This window comes from Macaca nemestrina, chromosome 5 (genome assembly GCF_043159975.1).
Source record: "Macaca nemestrina isolate mMacNem1 chromosome 5, mMacNem.hap1, whole genome shotgun sequence".
NCBI classification, from domain to species: Eukaryota; Metazoa; Chordata; class Mammalia; order Primates; family Cercopithecidae; genus Macaca; species Macaca nemestrina.
In genome coordinates, this window is record NC_092129.1 from 112,937,026 (window position 1) to 112,955,754 (window position 18,729).

The 18,729-nt window shown below is 40.7% G+C and overlaps 1 protein-coding gene across 6 annotated transcripts in view; it reads right to left on the reverse strand.

Annotated features, from left to right (window-relative positions):
- The window catches only part of LOC105479465 (potassium voltage-gated channel subfamily Q member 5), a 566,685-nt gene that overhangs the window by 8,238 nt on the left and 539,718 nt on the right, over nucleotides 1–18,729 (reverse strand). For all 6 annotated transcript variants that reach the window (XM_011737415.3, XM_011737416.3, XM_011737418.3 and 3 more), the window contains one exon: nucleotides 95–226. In XM_011737415.3, coding sequence (XP_011735717.1) covers nucleotides 95–226 — 132 coding nt within the window. The remainder of the gene's footprint in view (nucleotides 1–94; nucleotides 227–18,729) is intronic.

Consider the following 18,729-nt stretch of genomic DNA (forward strand, 5'->3'; position numbering starts at 1 on the left):
ATGGAGTTCAGAGGTTTACTCTACTAAAGAGAAGTTCTTCCTAGATAGTTTCTATGCCCATTCCTTTACAAGGAATGACATTTTCTTTGCTTACCGTGTTTGAAGGCTTTTGATTCTACACAACATGTCCAGATGACCAGCAGAATATTGTTCAATGACATCTTTTACATCATATGGACGTAATGTTTCCTTAAACTTCCGTTTTGCAACATGAAATTTCATAATTCTGTATGAGAACATATTACATATTAATCTTTATAACTGTTAATATAAGTTACCAAAATAATTTACCAGTAAATATAATAAGAAACTCTGGGGGGAAAAGTCATGCGTCAAATTATTTTTGGCTTCTGCAGATGTGTAATATAAAAGACTGAGATTACAGTGGACAATTTAAGAACATCTCATGTGAGACACACCTTAAGAATAGAAAAATGCACTAAAAAAGAGGCTGAACACTAAGTGTTTTTCCTTTTTAATGTCCATTGAAACCCTGAATGAAAGTTAAAGTCACAATGCAATTCTAACTTTTCCATGTGATCTCCAGAAGTCCAAGATATAATACCTAGTAATAACATCCCTTACAAAATATAAAGGCTGTTAAAATGGTCTTTTATGGAACTACATGCATTTTTGAGATACAAATGTGTTTGCAAAACACTCTATTCTCTCTAGGGAAATGTACATTAATATGGAAATTTGCGTTTTTTTCCCTCATAAATTATTCCTGCAGAATACTGCTGGATTAACTAGCCAAGTTCTTTTTGTTTTCAACATAATACACTTTTTTTTTGTTTTTGTTTTCATTTTGAGATGAGGTCTCACTATGCTGCCCAGGCTCTAACTCTTGGGCTCAAGCAGTCCTCCTGCTTCAGCGTTCCCAAGTACTGGGGCTACAGGCATGAGCCACCAGTCCCCGCCATAACATATTTCTTAACTAAACTAGGGAGCCTAAGCTTTTCAGAACCAGAGACCTCTTATTACAATACCTCCCGCAACATGGGCCCCATCTTTTAAAACGATGTTTCATCAACAAATTCCATGATGCCATCAATAGCTAATCTGCCTAAGATAACTAGTTCCTGCAATAACTTGATGCAATTTCTCATGAAAGCAGAGAAACATAACATTTGAATTAGTTTGTGTAGCCTTATTGCAGGTAAATTTAAACCTGTTGGTGTTTTTCAACTATTAAATGGCCTACAGACTTCCATTACCACACTTGTAGATCCCAGGCTGGGAATCAGTCACTGAGACAAAATTTGTTGTCACTTGGTGGAAAGTGGGAAGATTAGGAACAAACGCAAAGTTTATTTTTATTTATTTATTTATTTTTTTGAGACGGAGTCTCACGCTGTTGCCCAGGCTGGAGTGCAGTGGCGCGATCTCGGCTCACTGCAAGCTCCGCCTCCTGGGTTCACGCCATTCTCCTGCCTCAGCCTCCTGAGTAGCTGGGACTACAGGCGCCCGCCACCGCGCCCGGCTAATTTTTTGTATTTTTAGTAGAGACGGGGTTTCACTGTGGTCTCGATCTCCTGACCTTGTGATCCGCCCACCTCGGCCTCCCAAAGTGCTGGGATTACAGGCTTGAGCCACCGCGCCCGGCCAAACGCAAAGTTTAAAAAGAAAACGTCCATTGCCTATCTTAGGTGACAGCTGATTTCAGGAATCCAAATTGTTTTATAGGTTAAAAAGCCCAAACCCTACCTTGCAATTGTATTAACTTTCAATTAATTATATCCTAATTATTCCTGAATCACTTATCTGTAATATTCTTACTCCCTTTCTCTAACCACATATTTTTCACCAATCTCTTCTTTATTCAGTATAGGTTTTGTATTTTGCCCCCAAAAACATTTAAGCAAAATTATTCAGCAGAAAGTAAAGAATAATTTTAATTTAACTTGTTAGTATTGAGCTTTGGTTCCAAATTGGTTTACCAGCATTTAGGTTTCATACAGCCTTAGTGTCCTGTATCAAAAAAACTGAGAAAAATATGTTACATGCGAAATTTCTGGTCTTGAGCGATTATGTAAATATGTTTCCCTATACCAGACTGTCAATTAGGTAAAGGCAGACATGGATGGCTTTTTTTTTTTTTTTTGAGTTGGAGTCTCACCCTGTCATCCAGGCGGGAGTGCATGGCGTGATCTCGGCTCACTGCAATTTCCACCTCCCAGGTTCAAGCAATTCTCCTGCCTCAGCCTCCTGAGTAGCTGGGATTATAGGTACATGCCACCACACCTGGCTAATTTTTTGTATCTTTAGTGGAGACAGGGTTTCACCACATTGGCCTGGCTGGTCTCGAACTTATGACCTCATGATCTGCCCGCGTTGGCCTCCCAAAATGCTGGGATTACAGGCGTGAACCACTGCGCCTGGCCTAGATGTCTTTTATTCAACAGTTAGTGCTTAATAAAAGTTAGCTATTGTTGTTACCACTTCTACTATGCCTGTTACTATTCTTCCTGAACATTGTGTGCTTAGAGCTTAGCACAGTTTCTGACACAGTAAAAAATATTTGTTGAATAAGAGGAGGAAGGAAAGAAAGAGATAAAGAGAAGATTCTCTAACCTGAGTCATATTAAGAATAAAACCAGAAGAGCTAATCTAACAGCCTAGAAACCTTCTTTGCTATCCTCAAAGCAGCTAATGATGCCTGGGTGGGCAGGAAAAAAGGAAAACCATCTTCATACATCCCAAGGTGGTTTTATTGTTGTTGTGTGATTGTGTTTTCATAACATCTGTCTACCACTTGTTATGTGAAGTACTTTGTATGTCTTCAATAGCACTTGATAAGATATTCCCTTCTCCTATTTATATTTTGGGAAACTGAGGTTCAAAGAACTTAAGTGACTTGCCCCCCAAAACAAGCAACTGGTATGAGGCAAAACCAGGATTCCACCCAGCTCTGTCTGGTTCCCACTCCCACATTACCTCCTGGTTTTCCCATGGCATCAATTCTGGAGAACTGAGAAGTCTGAGTGGGATCTTTGGCAGTTCTTTTTTTCCTATGGTGGTAGAAGAGGGACAAGCTACAGCATATGTCAGTGTGTTCTCTCTGGCTGTAGCTCAGACATTTGTGGTTTGGGACGCATCTGCTCAGATGTGAACCCACATACTTCCAACTGCCTTTTTTGCCCTAATGGGGATCTGCCGTTGTTTCTTGGTGGGCTGTTATGTGCACTCTTTCAGATAATTCATCAAAAGTTGCTTGTTGCTTTTCTGTTTTCCTTTCAGAGATGTTTTAACAGAAAGTACATTTTGAAGGCATTTGATAGATAATATTGCACTCTAGCACTCACACAGTCATAGTTTATGCAGGTCTTAAATAATTTCATTTTTTACTTACATAATTTACTATTTATGAGCTAGCTAGCTAAAGTTAAAATTAAAATCATGGCTTATAATTTTGATCAATACTAAAAATGAAACTGATTATCTTTTACGTTATTTCAATATACTCACATAATGATAAGTATGCAAAACAGAGTAGATTTTAAAACCCTTAATGGGTTTGTCATTTATTTTTATACATCATACCACTCCGCAGGTGGTATTACCTTTTCTCCAGTGCTTTGCCTACAGATTTTTCTACTTTATGTATGAGAATTAAATAGTGAAAATTGGATTAATAAATATCATTTCAATTATTTAGAAAAGAGGAGTATGTGCAGTGATGCCTTGAGCAAGCTTGCATTGACTCCCAAGCACTGACTACTTTTAAGAATTTTGGTGGTTATTAAACACCACATGTTCTCACTCATAGGTGGGAATTGAACAATGAGAACACTTGGACACAGGGCGGGGAACATCGCACCCCGGGGCCTGTGGTAGGGTGGCCGGGAGGGGGAGGGATAACATTAGGAGAAATACCTAATGTAAATGATGAGTTAATGGGTGCAGCAAACCAACATGGCACATGTATACCTATGTAACAAACCTGTATGTTGTGTACATGTACCCTAGAACTAGTATTTAAAAAAAAAGAATTTTGGTGGTTATTAAATACAGCTATTACTAAAAATTAGATTATATAGACTTACAGTCAAGTACATTATATTAAAAACAAAGGTAATATGTACTCAAACCTCACCATTTCCTAATTATTTTACTGTATATTACTGTCTATGCTCTTGAGTTGTTCACCTCTATTGTGTCTGTAACATGGGAATTCTGTCTAATAATGTAATATTGCTCGTCTTCTCAACTCCTGCTCAGTGATGTCACATTAGTAGCTTGAAAACAGTTACGACAGGAGTATTTACACTACAGAAACTGGAAAACAATACCAATCAGGGTTTCCTCCTCCAGAAGAGCTGGTTGTTCAGCATTTGCCAGTGTATTACTGAGGCTAAAAAAATCTTACTTATTAGAATTAAGTTTTTGAAGATGGAGATCAAATAGATCTTCTCAACTGGCTGTGTTGTGGGTTGAAAACAAAAACATTAAAGAGATTCGAAGTGAGATATGAAAGTTCTAAATCAGGTTCTATGGTTTATAAGTGTGGAGGGAATGTTTAAAAGCATAGACTTTCTTTTTTTCTTTTTCTATTTTTTTGAGACAAGGTCTTATTCTGTCATGCCGGGTGGAGTGCAGTGGCACAATCATGGCTCACTTCAGCCTTGACCTCCCAGATCTGCCAATCCTCCCATCTCAGCCTCCTGAGTAGCTGGGCCTACAAGGATATACCCCTACACAGGTTAATTTTTATATTTTTTGTAGAGATGGGGGTCTCCCTATGTTGCCCAAGCTGGTCTCAAACTCCTAAGCTCAAGTGATCCGTCTGCCTTGGCCTCCCAAAGTGCTGGGATTACAAGCATGAGCCACTGCACCTGGCCTGTAGAAATTTTTGAAATCAATGATTTATATAAAGAATGATGACCCTGTCATTTTACTTTTGTTAAAAGAAGACCAGGCATGTCCTGATAGCTCTCAAAGCTGTCCCCTTATTTGTATCTCCGCTGCTATAGCCTTAGAAAGAACAAACCTTTCAAAATGCAAGTAAGGGCATATTACCTCCCTTCTAAAGTCCTTCATTAGTTTTTCATGGCCTATAGGATAAACATCAAACTCCCTAGAAGCACATCCTATATGGCTGTTTATAAACTGGCCTCTGTCTATCTCTCTTGCCTTATCACCTTCCACTTCCTCCTTGGAACTTTAGGTTCCAGCAACAATAAAGTATGTATAGGTCCACAAAAACACTAGCCAATCAATTAGAAACTTCAATTACTTCCATTTGCTATTTATTTTTCCTGAAATCCTGCTGTGTTTTCAAGACTCTGCTTTAAAGTCACTTCTTTTGGCCAGGTGCAGTGGCTTACACGTGTAATCACAGCACTTTGGGAGGCTGAGGAGGGAGGATTGCTTGAGCCTAGGAGTTTGAGACCAGCCTGGGCAACATAGTGAGACCCCTGTCTCTACAAAAAATAAAAAATTAACCATGCATGATGGCACATGCCTATGCTCCCAGCTACTTGGGAGGCTGAGGCGGGAGGATCACTTGAGTCCAGGAGGTCGAGGCTGCAGTGAGCCTCCACAGTCTTGCCACTGCACTCCAGCCTGGGTAACAGAGTGAGACCTTGTTTCAAAAAAAGCTCACTTCTTTCATGGAAATTTTTATGATTCCAACAAAACAGTTGATCTCTTCTCTATTAACCTCTAGCTTAGTATCTAACACACCACACTATAATTATTTGCTCATATACTAGCTTCCTCCACCAGACTGTGTAAGACCCTTGAATGCAGGGATTATGTCTTCTACTCTTGATATTCCAACACTTGGCCCCGAGTTTAATGAACGTGGGAGGCTTATTTGTTTAGAAGCCCTACTGGAGACTTCGGGCAGCTCTAGAGGGAAGAGAGTAGTGAATGGTGAGAGCTCCCTGCTTCTCTCTCCAAATGCTCATCTCTAGTTATTCCTCTGCATGCTGCCCGCTCTCCAGCCCATCTGGATTTTTCTGTCACCAATGTGCCCATTCATCAGGATTCTATCTCTCTGCACTCTACCTAAAATGCTAATTGTTCCAGATTCAGCTCAAGCACCAAGTGCTCTAGGAAATCTTTCCTAACCACCCCCCACTGGGGTAGATGGTCCTTCTCTGTGCTTTCAAATGCACTGTGATGTAGCTAAATCTGTGGCAGTGTGTCTCACCCACTGGAATTTATTCATGCCAGGAACTGTGCTTTTTACTTTAGCATCTGCATAATCCCTGGCAAGTATTAGGGGGTTTATTAAATGCTAGTTGAAGAAATAAATGACGATTTGCTATTCCATAGTTCAAAGATGTTTGTGTTTCTGTTACAAGGCGGACTCTTGTATGGATCTTCTAAAAAAGAAAGCCTTAGAATAGATTTAAGTTCTTCAGGTACATTTCAGAAAGAGCATAAGCCTCTGAGTTTCCTCCATGAATAAAAAAACTTTCTAAAGTAAAAGAAATGTTCATTCATTCAATAGTTAGGACGATGTGTGGTTCAGAAAAGTCATTTAAATAGAACTGCTACTGAAAATCATGAAAACATAATATTCTTTTCCCTTAGATTGCTAATGTAATTAGGATCACACAAAGAAACTGCATTGCAAGCAACAAGATATCATTATGAGGAAATAAGAAGAAAGGCAAGAACAGTGGAAGTCAAGGAATACATAATACTGCAACGTGATAAGCAGCAAATGTAAAGAAAGACCTAATAGCAAAACAAAACTGTCCAGGGAAAAGAGAGGGAAGAGCTTGTTGGGATGGAATCATATTGGTTGAATGAAATTTATAGTATTAAAAGACCATCAAGAAAACAATAGAAAACATGTGGCTGGAGTCTAAAAAGAATACAATCTCAGTTTTTCATTCCTAGGAGATTGCTATCAGTGCTTCCAAAAATCATGTGTGCCCGGCTTGCTCTAAGCAGGACCAGGTGTGAGGGATGCTCTCTGGGGCTCCTAACTGTTTTAGCCATCATACTGTGTGAATGAAGATGCCTGGTCAGCGGGGTCACGTAACTTGACATGTTTACATTATTCAATTATCTCAGCCTCCCTCTTTCTACTCAATCCCCTCTCACTTCTTCCAGGACAGTACATGATTTTCATGATCAAAATAGAAGGTAGAGAGGGGAAAATTTGTGTCTAAGCTAAGTTTGAGAGAAAGCATCTCTGAGTATTTAGTATTGTCCTCCTTGACCCCTGCAGCATTTTCTTATTTCTCTGGTCATCATTGGAATGCCTGGAACTGCCTCTGTCTTTATGATGCAATGAACGTAACCTGGGCACCCACTATCCATCTGCTGGACACAGAGCTGGATGGCGGGGACACAAAGTTGAGCAAGACATAGATCTTGCTCTCTTCAACTTAATGTTGAGCGGGTCTTCAGGAGTTGTGCCTGGCTGGATGGCTGGTGCTGTGCTAAGCACTTTACCTGCATTCTGTCAACTTAAAACTCTAAGAATTTTCCACTTTTGACATCTGGGTCAAGTAAAGATCAGGAGGTTGAGTTACCTGTTCAAGGTCACAGAACTAGTAAGAACAAGGTTACTGCAGATGCCGAGGTCCACATTTTTACCATTCCACTCATGGTGCTGCATCACAGAGTGAATCCCAGGCAGGCAATCTCGTAAACATTAAGGAGAATGTTTAGGCTGTCTATGGGTCTGACCTCCTACTGTGCCTTGCATGCTCTGACAGTCTCACGCAAATGAATCCAAAGCCACGTTAGTCATTTATTCATCTCTGTCCTTGTCTTCCCCGAGGGGATCCCATGCTTGGAATACATCTGCCTTTCAACCCAGCCATCTGCATTCTCTCATAGGGTCCCTTCTGGGAATCAGTCCATGGCTAAAATGGGTTACCCACCTCTAATAATTGTAATGTTTTACCTTTTATCACAAATTTTAAGGGCTGTCTGCTTACTTTACCTCATTTTGTAGGATATATACATCAGTCTCATTGGAGTCTGTTAGTTTTGCTTTACAAGGCATATTTTCCAGCAATATATATATATATAATATATTCCCAAGGTATATCATGAGCAAAAAGCTACCCAATTAGCCTTTGAGAAGAGGAGAGAGTAAGCCATTATCTAGTTATTTACAGGGAGCAAGGAAGCTCAGAGTTTAATAATTCTAGACACCAGGAAAATGTGGGTGCTGAAAACTGAGGAAAATGTCTCAAAGTAGCTATCGAACTATGAATTCCAAAGGTCTTTCAATTCTTCAATTTTTTTCCATAAGACTTGCATTTCATATACTAAGGGCTTTAACTACAGGATGATGGGGTGGTGGGGAGACCAGGGGAGTAGGGGAGTCCTTGTTGGCAGGTAGAATAGTGAAATCTGGTTTCATGCTTAGTTCTCACATAGGCTAGCCCAAATCTTCGGTGTCTTAATCTCTAAACACAGCTGGGAGCAAGTCCAGAGCAACTCAGAGTCTAGACAAGGGCCCGAAAGCTTCTGCTATAAAGGGTCAGGTGTAAATATTTTATGCTTTGTGGGTTGTATGGTCTCCGCTGAAACTACTCAAGTCAGCCACTGTAGCATGCGAGCAGCCATAGGACAATAAATAAATGAATGAGTGTAACTACATTTCAATAAAACTTTATTTATAAAAACAAGCCCCTTGGGTTAGATTTTGATCCCCTGGCTATAGTTTGCTGACCCCTGGTTTAGATAAGAAGAGCCAAGAGAAAATGCCCTGAAGCCAGGAATAAATGAAAGTCCATGAACTGGCCTGGAGAAGCAGCAGAAGACCTTGGTGGCTTCTTATATGCTTACAAGAAAAGTTTGGTATGACTTGTGTATTTCCTACTAGAAAGAATGTCTGGGCAAATCATTCTAGAGTTAAATTAGGAACTTTAAGATATATTTAATGATTAAAATGATAATCATATTAGACAGCACTTTATAGTATAATTCTATGATAAGGGTACTATTGCCATCTCCATTTTGCAGATAAAGAAACTGAGGCACAGAGGGGTTAAGTAACTTCCCTGATGTTAAACATCCAGTAATTGTGGAATTAGCATGTGAACCAGTTTGGCTCCAGCTTTGAGCTCTTAATCATAAGGTTCCTCTATTATCTTAACATTAAGATCTTAATACTGTAACACGAAATAACAACAATGAAAAGACACTTTGATACCATATGGTTCTTTTTACTCACATGTGCCTGGCACATAGTAAGTGTTCAATAAACTTTTGCTAAGTGAATGTCCTGTTTTTACTATGTCTCACCTTCCTTGAGAGAGGTCTGAAGTTTCATGCAAGAAGTAGTTAAGAAGTTCCACTAATTTTTCAAAGGATTACCTTAGAAGGGAAAGGGAGTGCTGAAGTGACTGATTCATCCATTCTTTCACTGAATATTCATTAAGCACCTATGACCAGCCTTTTGGAGGACCAGCAAAAGGCTGAGGAATAAGTCACATACTCACCTGCTTCTTTTCTTCATGAGGGTAAACTGCATCACTGGGACTAATACAGCAGCAAAGAGCAAAAGACCCCTAAGGTTTGTCTCCCTTGATGCTGTTGGTTATGAACAGACTAGGAGCCCAATAAACCTATCGCACAAAACTGACATGTCCCAGCAGTACCACTAGAGGGTGGAAAAGATTCATCACAAACCTAAACTGGTACATCCTCTTGAAACTGAACTCTGCTCATACAATTTTCTGAGCATGAAGAAATAACTAAAGCAAAGTGAAACTCTGGGTAGACGACATCTATATATACACACGAACACATGTGCACTTATAAGGAAATGTAGGTGCATTTGTTGTGCTGCCATGAGTTCTAAAATCTTACAAAAGTCTTATTCCAATCCTCTAAATTTGGGTAAAAATATTGCATATGAATATGCAGCGATAAGAACGATGAGAAAACAGAAGCAGCAGTGACTGCTGCCACCACCAAACAGATGGACGGACCCAGCCAGCAGCCAAACCATGTGCAGGGCGGAGAGGGCTCAGCCAACTGTGAACTGAAGAGGCAGTTTGATTGACTGTCAAGACAGCAGTACTTCCCAAGCTTGGCTGCTCTTTGGAATCACCTAGGGAGCTTTAAAAAATGCTTGGGTCCTGCCTCCAGAAATTCTGTCTTAATTGTTCCAGGGCGTGGTCCAAAGATTTTACAAAACTTTTCAGGTAATGCTAATGTGCGGCCAAGGTTGAAAGCCACTGGAGTAGAGACAGGATTGGGGTGGCGGTGGCGTGTGGTGGTGGAGTGTGTTGGGGGTGGAACAATCCCTGCTGTCATGCAAAGAAGTGATCATGATTCATGCCGGCTTGCAAAATCTTCTAAGTCGCACATGTCAGACCCATAGGCATGGCGTCAGGGTGCCTTGGTGTCAGATCTCTAATCAGAACCCAAATGCCTCTCCTTCCTTGAGTGAGGTCTGAAGTTTCATGAAAGAAGTGGTTAAGAAGTTCCATTAATTTTTCAAAGGATAACCTTGGAAGGGAAAGGAAGTGCTAAAGTGACTGATTCATTCATTCTTTCAATGAATATTCATTGAGTATCTATGACGTTGTGCTGAGTATTGTGTTAGGCTCCAAACTTTTAACTGCTGGGAGCTGGCAGAGTTAAAGAAGCCTCCTACGTGATGACAATGATCATTTGGTCCCCAGTCTCTTCCTCTTTACAATCATGGTGCAAGACAATGGTTGCTGCAACTGTGAGCTCTGATAGGATTTGAGAGTCTCATTTGTCCAGAGCTTGGAGCTCTCTAGATAAGCTTCATGTGACTGCCTCCCCCAGTGAGGCCTGATGAGTGGGACTCGAGAATTTGTCCATTCATTCATTCATCAAACATATATTGAGTGCCTACTATATGCCAGCTTCTGTGCTAGATGCCAGGGATACAGCGATGAAGAAACAAATCCTATTGCTGGGGCACTTGCAGTCTAGTAAGGCACACAGACAAGTAGGCAGACAGTTAAAATTCACTTTGTGATGTGCAAGGTGCTGGGAAGCCCAGGGTGATATGGGAATGCAGAAGAGGGGTGTTTAACCCAGACTGGTAGAGGTGATCAGAAATGATTTCTGGAGGAGATGACAGTCCTTTACCTACTTCGCACCCTCATCTCTGGGGATATTATTAAGTTTCTGAAGGTTGCTGAATGGCCCCCGTGTGATTGCAGATCTTATGTTTATGGGGTGGATGTGGGTTTCTCTCCTTTAATCCCTCACTTTATAGTGGTTATTTGGGTTAACTTACACTACTGACATGCATTTCACATCCCTCTGTTATGGTTTGAATGTCCCCTCCAAAATTCATGTTGAAATTTTATGCTCAAAGTGGCAGTATTGAGGGGTGGAACTTACAAGAGGTGATTGGATCGTGAGGGCTCTGTCTGTATGAATGAATTATGGATTAATGGATTAATGAGCTATCATGAGAGGGGAACTGGTGGCTTTATAAGAAGTGGAAGAGAGACCTAAGCTAGCACATAGCATGCTCAGTCCCCTTGCTATGTGATGCCCTGTGCTGACTCAGGATGCCACAGAGAGTCCCCACAAACAAGAAGGCCCTCACCAGGTGCACCTCCCACCTTAAGATCTCCCAACCTCCATAACTGTAAGAAATAAATTCATTTTCCTTATACTACTCAGTTTCAGATACTGTTATAAACATCAGAAAACAGACTGAAATACTCCCTCTTCCAGTTTGGAAAATTCTATCTTCTGATTTCTGACCCTCCATGAGAAATACAGCATCTATCTGTCTTAAAAGCACGGACCCCAGGGCTCATCCTTCAGGTGACCCAGAGCCTTTTGATCACAGAATTTCCCCTGAGGCAGTCCTCACTCGAAATTGATCATGGAACAAATCCAGCAGACAACTAGGGCTGCAGGGCTTGATAATTTGGGTCACTATTGAAAGCATATGTGTTAGTTATTTAGAATAGTTTTTAATGCTGTTTTCCTATTAATACATAAACATAATTCAACAATATAGATTTGTATTTGTGTTTACAGTATTTAAACTCTGACAGTTTCATAACCTGCAAAGCAAGTTATAAAATTATATACCTAGGATTCCTCCACTCTTCTTTCATCTTAGATTGGGTTACTAGACAAGACCAAGGAACCCCAGGAGTCCCTGGATGCACTGATTTGTCTCATTTTCTTGGTTTTAACTCTTAATAGAGAAATGTAAATTAGTTCCACGTGTGTACAGTTTGTCTGATGTTCTCACTGTAGGGGCAAGCAGATATTCCATCTGGCTCACTTAGGACATTCAGACATTCTCTGGCCACACTGTTTCCACCACTGAAAGTAGACTTGTTCTCCTAATGCTTGCCATTATTGTCCTTTATATGCAGGATCTAGTAGGCTCTCCTGCAGAGCTTTTTTTTAAAAAAATGTTTGTAGAGATGGGTCTCGCTATGTTTCCCAGGCTGGTTTCAAACTCCTGGGCTCAAGCCATCCTCCCAGCTCAGCCTCCCAAAGTATTGAAATTTTATAGGCCTGAGCCACTGCACCTGACCCCTCCTGCAGATTTTGTTGGATTTTCTTTTAAGAGTGTAAGAGTAGTAAAACCCAAGCAAGAACTTCCAGATCCGAGGAAGTCCTTCCTGCCAGGAATTTGTAAGCATTGATATGGCGACTAAATTTAGGGATTTTGTTTTCTTAGGAGTGTAAAATCTTGCATACATTTTAAAGTGTGAAATGAATAAGTAAATAAATAAATTGACTATACATGTTGACTACTTTGAAATATTTTTAGCATGGAATAGGAGATTCTATATTTTTAGCAAATAATAGAAAACTCAGTTTAAATTATAGTCAAATAAAAGGTTGAATATCTCACATGCTACAAAGTAAGTGCATCTTCAGTGAAAACACTACTTTAACAGAGCCTCAGAGCAAATGTAGCCACAAGTAATTACCTTCAAAACAAAAACAAGCAAAAAGAACATTCCAGGGAGTATATTAGCTGATTTTAAAGATATGTGCTAAATGATCCATAAAATGTTCTTTTAGCAGCATCCTTTACTGTAACATGTCATAGATTGACTGTCAAGAATGTCTTAATAGTGACTTGCAAACAAAGACTCATCACCTCTGCTAAAATAGCAGAGATGCCATCAGCAAAATTAAGAACTGGTGATGATTAAACAGCCTGTAGATTTAACAAAACCCACAATGGCAAACATGTGCCTCTTCTTTACTTACGGAGTATTCTTGCCTGAAATATGAAGTGAGATGTAAGAAGGATTCACAGCTGAGACTGCATTTTAGGGATGGTGAAGATAATGGTCCCATACATGCCTTTCAGAACAGGAAGAACACAGGGGCAAGAAAACTGAAAAACTTTATCACCCAACCCAGGGTAACAGTGAGGCCTGATTTGCATACCCACTTCAGGAACTCTGAAATGTCATTAGTGGTTCTTCAGTTCGCTGATCAGATCTGAGCTATTTTAGAAGAGTTGATGAGCCTTTGCTAGTTACAAAGAAATTCTTGACACTTCATCTATGTTCATATTAGAGTGAAAGATTCTGGTAATTTAAGAAAGTGTTCTATTTACCATCTGGCTTCAAACCCTTTTCCTTCTACTGAATTTTTCTCCGAAGTCACGGATGACCTCCTTGTTGTCACTTTCAAAGGACCTTCTCATTTTTTATCTTCTTTGACCTCTTAGCGGCATTTAACAGCGTTAACATCTGCCTCCTGCTTGAAACACTTTCCTCCTCTGGCTCCTCTTCTGTCACACTCTCCTGGTTTTCCATCTGTCTGGCTGCTTTGAATCTGTCTCCTTCAGAGCATTCTTACTTTTGCAGCTCCTGTTTGTGAACCTTAGACTTCTGTGTTGACCATCTTCTCTTTTTACTCCCTGGGGTGAGACTTCTGCAAACCATTTATCTCTGTGCTGACAGCTACCAAATTTGTCCATATTCCAGATTGCTCTCCTGGATGTCAGATCCAGAGATCCACCTACCTGTTGGGCCCTGCTGTGACTGCTTGAACTCAACACTCGCAATAATGCACCATCTCCCCTCAAGCCAGCCTGTCTCACCATCCTTCAGATGTGCCATCCTTGATTCCTCCTGTTCTTTCCCTCCATCCTCTCCAATCAGTAAATATTCAAATCCTGTCTGAAATCCATCCTTCACTCTTCTCCATCGTGACTGCCCAGCTCAGGCCCCAGCAGATCCAGGTATTGTAATAATAGTTCTCTCTTTCCAATACATTCCTTACATTGCAATCAGAGTCATCTTTCCAAGTTTTCAAATGAAACACTGTATTAGTCTGTTCTTGCACTGCTATAAAGAAATACCTGAGACTGAAAAATTTATAAATAAAAGAGGTTTCTTTGGCTCATAGTTCTGCAGGCTCTGCAGGAAGCATGACTGGGGAGGCCTCATGAAACCTACAACCATGGCGGAAGGCAAAAGGGAAGCAGGCTTCTTATGTGGCCGGAGCAGCAGGAAGAGAGAGAGAAGCGGGAGGGAGGTGCTACCCACTTTTAAACCACCAATCTCATGAAAACTCACTTACTATTATGAGAAGAGCAAGGGGGAAATCCGCCCCCATGATCCAATCACCTCCCACCAGGCTCCTCCTTCGACACTGGGGATTACAGTTTGACACGAGATTTGGGCAAGGACACAGATCCAAACCATATCATGCACGGATCTGATAAATTCATTTCTGTACTTAGAATCCTCCACATTCCTGTTCATTCTTAGGGTTCCTCCTCCTCCCTTCAGCCATACTCTCCTCATCCTTGTCCTCCACCTTCAACTGTCACCCATACTTTCTAATGCCACCTTCACTTCTGCTTCTTTGCAATTGCAGTGTTCTCTGCCCATCCTCTATCACCCTCCTTAGTAACCTGGCTAGTTCCTACATATCTACCAGATTTCTTTTTTTTTTTTTTTTTTTTTTTTGAGACGGAGTCTCGCTCTGTCGCCCAGGCTGAAGTGCAGTGGCCGGGTCTCAGCTCACTGCAAGCTCCGCCTCCCGGGTTCACGCCATTCTCCTGCCTCAGCCTCCGGAGTAGCTGGGACTACAGGCGCCCGCCACCTCGCCCGGCTAGTTTTTTTTTGTATTTTTAGTAGAGACGGGGTTTCACCATGTTAGCCAGGATGGTCTCGATCTCCTGACCTTGTGATCCGCCCGTCTCGGCCTCCCAAAGTGCTGGGATTACAGGCTTGAGCCACCGCGCCCGGCCAATCTACCAGATTTCTTCTTTTCCTTCTTTTAGAGTCTTCCCAAATGCTACCTTCCCCAAAAGTGCCCATATAGGTTGGCCTAAACCGTCCTGGACTTCTGTCATTGTAGTAATATGCTGCTCTGCATTGTAATCGACTCTACTTTTCTGGTAGCTCCTCACAACTCTCAGCAGGGATCCATCTTTCTTGTTAACGTTTATCTCTGTGCCTGGTGCACAGTTGAAACTCAAGAGCTATTTTTCAGATGCATGCACTGAACCCCTGGGAAGAGCTTTAAGAGTCTCTAATCAGGCTTCGACAAGGGTCAGGGAGGGAGAGGGAAGAGCTAACTTCTTCCTTTCATTGTCCTGTTGCTTCTTCAGAGGGTGCCTGGGAAGGCTGCAAGCTCACCTTGAGGAGAAAAGAGGTGAGATTTACTTGGAACATTGACTCATGGTTGCTCTTCATGGGTGAAAAAAATTGCTCTTCCAGGCCAGGCACAGTGATTCATGCCTGTAATTCCAGCACTTTGGGAAGCCGAAGTGGCGGGTCACCTGAGGTCGAGAGATCGAGACCAGCCTGACCAACATGGAGAAACCCTGTTTCTACTAAAAATACAAAATTAGCTGGGCATGGTGGCGCATGTCCGCAATCCCAGCTACTCGAGAGGCTAAGGCAGGAGAATTGCTTGAACCTGGGAGGTGGAGGTTGTGGTGAGCCAAGATCGTGCCACAGCCTGGGCAACAAGAGCGAAACTCTGTCTAAAAAAAAAAAAAAAAAAAAAAAAAAAAAAAATAATTGCTCTTCCAGCTCTGAGTAATTTCTCAGCCCAGGTGGTGGGAAGGTAACTTCAAAGGGAAAATGGCAAGTGCTTCCAGGTGAAGGAGATGCAAGCAGGTGAGGCTGTATATGTTTTGGAAGATGGGAGTATCCTTTAGAAGAGGCAACAAAGTGCTCCTCTCATGTGACTCATCATGGAAGCGGGTGGAGCTCAGAAAGGAAAAGGCTGACCCAGAGCAGAGGATGGGCAGTGGAGGCAGCATGCTGGAAGGCATAAGGAGTCCAGACAACTCAAGGGTAATAATATTAGCATCTACATAGTGCTGACCATGTATACTGTTCTAAGTGCTTTGCAAATGTTTATTCATTTATTAATTCCTTACTACAACCCTATGAAGTCAATACCATTACCATCCCCAGTTTGCCAATGAGGAAACAGAAGCTTGAAGAGGGAGTGTGAGTTGCTCAAGGGTGTAGAGAGGCTGTCCTGTTTCTTGGACTACTTCTCCCTAGCAGCTTCAGGGAGGGTGGGAGGAGGGGATAGAATTAGCCAATGGTACCAGTATAAAGTCGGGCTTCAGCTTCAACTAAAGACTTCTTTGAGTTTTCACCCTGGACTTTATTCATGTATTTATTTGATTCTCTAAAAGGCTAGTCTGGCCTGGGAAAGAAAAGGATGCATAAAGTGAAACATAGCAGGCATGACCATTATTGCATGGAGATAGTAAGAGACGGAAAGAGCAAGACACAATCGATAGTTTCTTGGTCATTTCTCTTCAAAATAATGAGTAATCTGCATCAGTGGTTTTGTTGATATTCACAAAAAGAACAGGTTGTACGGTATTTTGATTCAGTTCTTGACAAATGACAGAAAACATGGTTGTATAAAACAAACTGACAGGAAAACAACTGTCACTGAGGTTCTTATTAACAGTGGCCTTAAAAGTGTGGTCTGAGGACCAGAGCAGCTTCACCAACCATTGGGTACCAATCCGTGAAGAGATTAGTGCTTAGAAACTTTTAATAGCAATTTGACAGGGTAATTTTATATCTGTTGAAATAGTTTTAAAAATTGAAAAAAAAAGAGGAACCTTGATTCTAGATGTAGTAATTCTATGAAAACAATACTGGTAAGAAGCAGGTAAGCTTTGCACTGCACTGTTTTAACAAAGCTCTTTCCCCCAAATGGTGAATCCTTTACACAGTACTTATATGTTGCGTTGGTGTGCATATCTGATAAATTACCTGCCAGTTCAGTACATAAATATAATTTCTGTTATATTTCAAAAAGTTATTATTCTGGGGCTCTTCCATAAATATGCAGGTGTATATGACTTTCAAATATTTGTTATTTTAGTATCATTCATTTTTTTTTTTTTCCTTTAGAGACAGGTTTTTACCGTGTTGCCCAGACTGGTCTTGAATTCCTGAGCTAAAGTGATCTGCCCAACTCAGCCTCCCAAACTGCTGGGTTTATAGGTATGAGTCACCATGCCTGGCCTGTTATTTCAAATTTAAAAAGATATATTAATTTTTGTGTAAAATTTTGCCCAAGATTCATATATTTGTATGTAATGACTACAAAGCCAAGTACTAGCATGAAAGGGAATAGTCCGTTACCTTCAGATAGTCCCAGTTAGCCAGATGCTTGACACTGTGAAGGAACATATCTAGGTAATTTATGGGCTATAGTTTTAAGACAGTGATAGAAAAACAGGTGATCTACTATGAAATAGGTATAAGTGAGTGTGTAGAATCCTCTAGAGTCTATCCATTTGTTTGTTTACTTTCCTGCTAATTTTATCTTTCCATTTAGGAACTAATTTCTATGAGTGGATAAAAAGAAACTTAACATTGAACTGAATCACTAAAATATGGGGCTTTTGTTAAAAATAAGTACAGTCTTCACTCCTAGAGGTGAGTTTCAAAACACATTTCCAGCAAATTTTTGCATTTCCCTGAAATGATATTTTGAGAAAAATCTATGGTAATTCTGGAAGAAATATACAAAACTAAGTTTTCTTCTGAGTAAAAGACATAGTTTGGAAATAGTCTAAGAATAGTCATTCTTTACTATGTACCATAAACAGTGACATTATTTATTTTTTAAAAAGTGTCAGAGTGCATTTGGATAATAGAATTCAGACAAGTTCAAAGAGTGTCCTTAATCATCTCTAAAAAATGGCAGATGTTTAATAAATACTGATAACTGAAAATAAGAACTCTTACTTTGCTCTTTGTGAAGATAGTAATATTATTTTCCATATTGTCATCCTTGCAGTGGAATACATAGTTTTTGTTACACATTTTAATTTGGCTGTTAGGAAAAACTACTATTGCAAGAGTTACTGAAATACAAAAGGCATATTTATTTTTATTTATTTATTTATTTATTTTTTTGAGACGGAGTCTCGCTCTGTCACCCAGGCTGGAGTGCAGTGGCCAGATCTCGGCTCACTGCAAGCTCCGCCTCCCGGGTTCACGCCATTCTCCTGCCTCAGCCTCCCGAGTAGTTGGGACTACAGGCGCCCGCCACCGCGCCCGGCTAGTTTTTTGTATTTTTTAGTAGAGACGAGGTTTCACCATGTTAGCCAGGATGGTCTCGATCTCCTGACCTTGTGATCCACCCGTCTCGGCCTCCCAAAGTGCTGGGATTACAGGCTTGAGCCACCGCGCCCGGCCCAAAAGGCATATTTAAATATTCATATTAAACATTCTAACAATTAAAAAATGACAAGAAAAATGCCCAAAGTTACTATTTTAGGGGTGAATAATAGATGTTTCACACTCGCAGTCAGTCATA